Source organism: Sinocyclocheilus anshuiensis, unplaced genomic scaffold, assembly GCF_001515605.1.
Source record: "Sinocyclocheilus anshuiensis isolate Anshui unplaced genomic scaffold, SAMN03320099.WGS_v1.1 scaffold3, whole genome shotgun sequence".
NCBI lineage: Eukaryota > Metazoa > Chordata > Actinopteri > Cypriniformes > Cyprinidae > Sinocyclocheilus > Sinocyclocheilus anshuiensis.
The window spans coordinates 553,902-560,147 of record NW_015548205.1 but is presented as its reverse complement, the minus strand read 5'-3'; the positions used below and the strand labels follow the sequence as shown (position 1 = coordinate 560,147).

The following is a 6,246-nucleotide window of genomic DNA, read 5'->3' as shown; positions in this document are numbered from 1 at the left end:
TAGTGCCCCCACTCAAAAAAAAAAAAAAAAAAAAAAAAAAGGTCTTGAGAATCCAAAAGCATTGACTGCGTGATGAAGCCTATTAGAATGCAGTTAAAATGCCCCTATAATTCAAATTATGAAAGCCAAAAATATCCCTTTATGTTTTTAGTTTTTTTTTAAGTAATATCACACAAGAAACAGTGCCGTTTTCCTGAATATCAGTGCATGAGCATAGTCACAATCGCAAATGTGACAGTAATTTTATACAACAGTTCAACAAACAAGAAATTAATGTTGATTGAGTTACATTTTAGACACGATATTGTTTTTTTTTTGTTTGTTTTTTTTCTGTTTCGCCAATGAAAATAGTTCCAAACAAAGCTGGAGCAGATCATTTGCGCATCTCAGAGCCACACTGCAGTGGTTTGTTCCTGAATTAATCTGTCTTTGAACGAATCATTTGAATCAGTGATTCAATGATCCATTCATAAAGACAGCCCTTGCTTACCAACGTTCATACTGTCCATCCTAAATAGTATGTGAGATTAGAATATGTGTGTCCCAAAGCATAGTATGCTGAAAAGTGTATGCCAAAAGTCCCTGGATGGTCGACTATTTCAGGTAGATTTGTGAAGTGTGGATCTTTTACTTTACTCTTTTACATTACCTTGCGAATGCATCATTATACAAAATATGAGCAGAGTTCTCCGCTTTTTATGTCAAAATTCCCACAACTTACTTTTTTTCCTTGCAATTGCATGATATAAACTCACAATTGCGAGTTCCAAAGTCATAATTATGTGACAGAAACACACAATTGAGAGAAAAAAGTCAGAATTGCGACACCAACTTGTAATTGCGAGAAAATGTCTGAATTGTGAGATTTCAACTCACAATACTGAGAAATAAAGTCACAATTGTGCCTTTTTTTCTCAGAATTGTGAGTTTATATCTCACAATTTTAGCTTTATAACACGCAATTGCGCGTTATAAAGTCAGAATTTTGAGGTATAAACTCGAAATTGTAAGAAAATAATCAGTCTATTTTTTTGGAGTTTATATCTTGCAATTCTGACTTTATAACATGAGATTGCAACTTTATTTCCCACAGTTATGACTTTATATCTAGCAATTGCGAGTTTATATCTCACAGTACTGAGGGGAAAAAAAGTCACAATTGCGAGATATAAAGCATTTTCACCCGGGGTGTGCATTATTTTAATTATTATTTAATTATTTTATTTATTTAATTATTTGAATTATTATTATTCAGTGGCAGAAACGGGCTTCCATTTAAACGAGCCAGGGTACCAGCACAAAAGTATGAAAACACCATGATACTGACAGACCTGAAGCAATACTGGGATATTTATTTTCATGTTGTGTTCAAGTTTGTAGCTGCTTATTCCTGTCAGCCTGTCAAAAACAACCAAGACACTCAACACATGTTCCTTTTCTGCTGACAAACCATTTCATGTAGCTTCAGCTTTCTTCACTTTGGTATTCTAAGTGGAAATAGGAAACAGAAAAACAAATACATACTGTATATAAACTTGGCGGTTTGTCATTAAAATGAAACGCATTGTTCAGCAGGTTTACCAATCAGCTAACTCGACAGAAATGAATTACATTCTGAGTGTCACAAAGAAATGAGAACAGCAGGTTTAGTGTCTTTGTGCCTCATTTAGAACAAAGAAGGGCTTTCCCTTCTTCTCTGTTTGTCTCTGACCTCTTGTAGTCCCTCTCTCTCTGTGCTGCGCTCTCCACGTTCTATTATTTTTCACTTTGAAACTGTCTTTCCTGCCGTTGAGGGAATCGGAGACCTTGAGATGTTCTCCTGAAGCCGGCTCTTAACTCAAAGTGCTGAGAGACAGGAAGATGTGTGGAACTCACCCCATTCTTCGGATAGGCGACCCACCCCAGGTCACCAATTACAGAGCGAGAGTCCAGCAAGTTCACTGCGGGAAAACGAGAAACACAGACAAATCAATAATCTGGAGTTGTAAAAGCAATATAGAAAGAGCATTTATATGCAGAGCGCAATCACAATATCGACTCGCTCAGAATTGATCTAATTCGTTTCTGTACTGTAGTTTTCGGTCACACTTAATTTTGCAAGGTCCTTGTTACACAATACATGTGTTTACTGTAGTAAGAACAGTAAATGTTGCATAATTACAAACAACTATTGTTAAACCAAACCCTAACTATATAGTAAGTACATGCTGTTAACTATATTACTCAGTACTTACACTGTAATTACACTGTAACAATGGCATCTTAAAATAAAGTGCAGATCAATTTCTATACATACATTGTACACACACATTCTTCAACATTTTAAAAAACATTTACTTAAATTGTAATTATTATCACATGAATTGTCCTTTATCACATAGTATCTATAGTTCAGGGTGATTGCATTAGGTTCTGCAGGTGTTCATATGTATACATTTAGTTTTTGTCTCTTTTTCCTTTTAATAACAATATAGTTCATATTGAGTCTTTGTTTTCAGAGGCATTCATAAGTAAAGTACACACATGCACATGTATATAAATAATGGAAATCGATTTTAAATGTCACGCCATTAAACATATTTAATCCAATTTATTCAAAGTAGAATAAAAAGTCTATATGACTTACATATCTATGACCCTTCATGGAAAGGTGCATGTCTGTAAAATGTTTTAGATGCTGTCAATTTATTGATATTGTAACAGGTCCAACATTAATGAGGACTTGTCAATAATGTAATTTAAAAAAATTATATTATTTTTTTATTCCTTAAAAATTGTTTTTATCATTTATACATTTGGGGGGGGGGGGACCCTGAAAATCAATTGCACACGGAAAATATTACGCATCCAGACAATTCACATCTGAATACCTGCAAACACAAATGAGATCACATTGTCTTATTTTGATATTGATCTAAATGTTTCTGAACAATGAGTGTAATCATTTGAAAACGTACCCTTTAGAAAGAGAGAACATGGAATAATATCTGTTGTGCAATCTTTGCCCTTGGTTAAATTGAGTGCACATTCTATGTGAGATGTCTATTAAACAATCCAGTCTTTTTTGTGCCAGTTTTTGATACCCAGAGTAGGTCACAGGTTCTTTTTTTATCTGCTGGAACCTTTTACGAACGAGTACCGCCACAGCTAATTAGATGACCTTTACATTCACAGTCCGATCAGGGCTGAATTTTAATTTGACCTTGTGTTGATCAAAGGTTGTGTGGTGAGACTGTTTAGCATGTGTGAGATGACTCATAATAACAATTCCATTTTGGGAATAAAACAACAAGCTAGTGACTAAGAAACCCACACAAATGTCACAATAGTGCTAACAAAAAGAAGATGTAAAAGGGTAAAGATTAGTTCATTAGAACTTCTGAAATTAAAAATTATCTTTTAATAAATTTAGGGCTGTTGGACCTAATAAATAAGGCCAACAGCTGGATGCGAACGCTGGTTATTGATCTTAACTGTTATGTAACCTCAAATTTGATACTGATTTGTGAGAACAGAACACATATGCAGAGAAGAAAAACAAATACATTTAATCTGCTTGTGGCCTATTGAAATGTCTCTAAATGAAGTATAAATGTATTTCTTTTGAATGACAGACATTGATGTACATTGTCCTACTTAAACTGAAAAAAATATCCTGGGGAGAATCACATAAATCTAATTAGCACAAAGAAGTACAGTTCTGAACTAGATTAAATAGAGGTTGTGTCCATCCTTAGGCAAATACAAATGTCGAAAGAGGAGCAATATGCGGAAATCTAACTTCAAGAGGGACGTAAATACATTTTAAAACTGCAAAAATAAAAACATCGAATAAATATTTTTAAAAAATATTCATTAGTGTTTGGAAGATTAGTATATGGCAAAGTGAATCTTCTGATTTGATTGGCTTTTTGCTTCAAGGTTGAACTGTCCAAACGTAGCAAAAATTGTTAATGTTAATTTGAAAGCGCATTTCCCTACAGATCACAGTTCACCACAGGTCGCAGCTCTCCGAATCGACAGGTTTGTTCGAATTCTACCAGACTTGCCGCTATTGTGATTTTCGAGTGGCCGTCGTCCTTGCGCGTCTGCTGGGCCATTGTGCCAGTCTGTGTAGGCACCCGAGCGCCCTCCCCCATCCCGCTCTCATTTTTATTGTGCCATCATCAGCGTACAATCAATCAACTCATCCCCACACTTGTCATTGCACTATCCATATGCTGACTTCTGCTCATTAGAATATTTACATATTCTATAGTCTGCACACTTCAGCCCAAATGATAAATTGCAACACATCAATTTCACTTGCAGATAATTTGTTGACATTTCCCAAGGTAACACCGGGTGAAATCATTTTTATGTACGCTAGTTAAAACATCCTGTAACTTGAAAGGGTTTCTTAGGAATGCAGTTTTGTATCCTGGGAAATAAAGCTGTAAAATATGGAATATGATTTGTAGTCAGTGTCTGCTGTTCTCTGACCACTACAAAGCAAATTTAGGGAACTTTGATGAAGACGTGTCTGTGTTTCCTTTGTCTTTACGCCTCTAATGCAAATGCACCATCCCACGTTTACACATCAGCTCTCACAAAAAAAGAGATGTCATATTTTTACCAAAAGTGCTATTGGGGTCCAATGCAACAGATACATTTTAGTTAGTGAACTTAACCTTTGAAAATAAAATATCCATTTGAAGTGCATCATCTATATCTTTGTCTGTAGAAACTGTATCATAGGCATTCATTTTTGTCCTGCAATAATCTACCGTTTAATATCTGTATCTTGAAAGAAAATGCTACAAAAGGTTTTTAAATAGACCATTGAATCAACATTAATAACTCTTGTAAAGCTTGGCGGTTGAATAGTGCTTTCATTCTGATCTGAGCTGTGATTTCTGAACTGTCTGTGAATGGATGTTCTTAGTGAACAATACGATTCATAAAATCTTTAAAAGGACCCATTGAACGTGTTCAAAGGCAATGAAGCAATTCACAATACACTTTATGAATTCACGTTTTCAGTCAATGTACAATAGTGAATTGAGGTGTTTAAAAGCCAGCTGGCTGGGATTTTGGTTGAACTGTAATCACTGATGTTCAGGAACTTCTGCTCCATTAAACGGTCTGCTGTGAAATCACTGTTGGCTTAATGGAAGATATATTACATGATGCTTCACTTTTGACATGACATTTCACGCCGTGTAGAGAACATTTGTGTTGGAGAACCGTATGGACATATACCACAAAATGTCCTAAAAGACCTATATAACATGTTCTGGAGAAGATCTGACAGGTTTCTGATCCATTGATACTTCTCCATGTGTATATTGTGTGTACACTGTTTATGCATTCATTGTAATATATGTGGTAAATTGTGTCAACCTTAAAAATAATGCTTCACATATGCTTCTGACATAATGGTTCCATTTAAAATCAAAGGGTTTCACAGTCTAATGCCATTGGAGAACCTTTTTAAGTTCTACACAACTTTAAAAAAAAAGCACTCTATCGTGATAATGTAGTGAATTCAGAAACCAACGCACGGATCGGGGGAACCTTTAATTTATCATCAAGAACTTTTGTTTTAGTCTCCAAACAACCATATAGCAACCCAAGAACCGAATGGAGCCGAAAATGGTTCTTGATTAGAAGAGCGTTCTTTGCTGAACCTTTATTTCCAGAACTGTATTTTCTCATTACGGAATCCAGTGACAGTCAACCATCAATCCCTGCAAATAGCACCGTTCCCAGATCCCGCGTCTTACCTTCATTACTGGGAATGCAGAAAGTCCTGAACGCGCCGAGACTGAAGACGCAAATCCAGGCGATGTAACTCCAATGTGAACGCATACTCATCGACTGAAGAAATGTGTCAAACGAATGAATGTACTGGACTCACATCAGCACCGAAACGATCCTGAGAGAGTTACGGAGGACATGAGGAGCGCGGAACGTAGGTACGCAGGAAGAAAAGCACATTTGAGCGGAAAGCGGCTGGGCGCGCGTTGCGGCGAGTGTTGAAGCGCTCCGGTTTGAGGCTCACGGAGCTGTCAGACACCCACACAGCCGACATCATGTGGAGGAGGAGGAGTAAACGATTACAGCTCTCCGATAGACATCAATGACTGCTCATGACACGAGACTTGTCCAGACTAATGAAGGTGTAAGTCAGACGAATAATGTTAAAAAATGACAGCTATGTGCGCATTGTGTCAGTCGTATAATATTGATTGTGTTGGGCTAATA

The 6,246-nt window shown here is 36.4% G+C and overlaps 1 protein-coding gene across 1 annotated transcript in view; it reads right to left on the bottom strand.

Annotated features, from left to right (window-relative positions):
• LOC107653478 (ephrin type-A receptor 5-like) overlaps positions 1 to 6,019 on the bottom strand; it is a 20,910-nt gene extending 14,891 nt beyond the window's left edge. Inside the window, exons 1-2 of the mRNA XM_016440199.1 lie at positions 5,766 to 6,019; positions 1,876 to 1,940 (exon numbers count right to left, since the gene is read on the bottom strand). Coding sequence (XP_016295685.1) covers positions 1,876 to 1,940; positions 5,766 to 5,856 — 156 coding nt within the window. The 5' untranslated portion in view covers positions 5,857 to 6,019. The remainder of the gene's footprint in view (positions 1 to 1,875; positions 1,941 to 5,765) is intronic.
• Between the last annotated feature and the right edge of the window lie 227 nt (positions 6,020 to 6,246).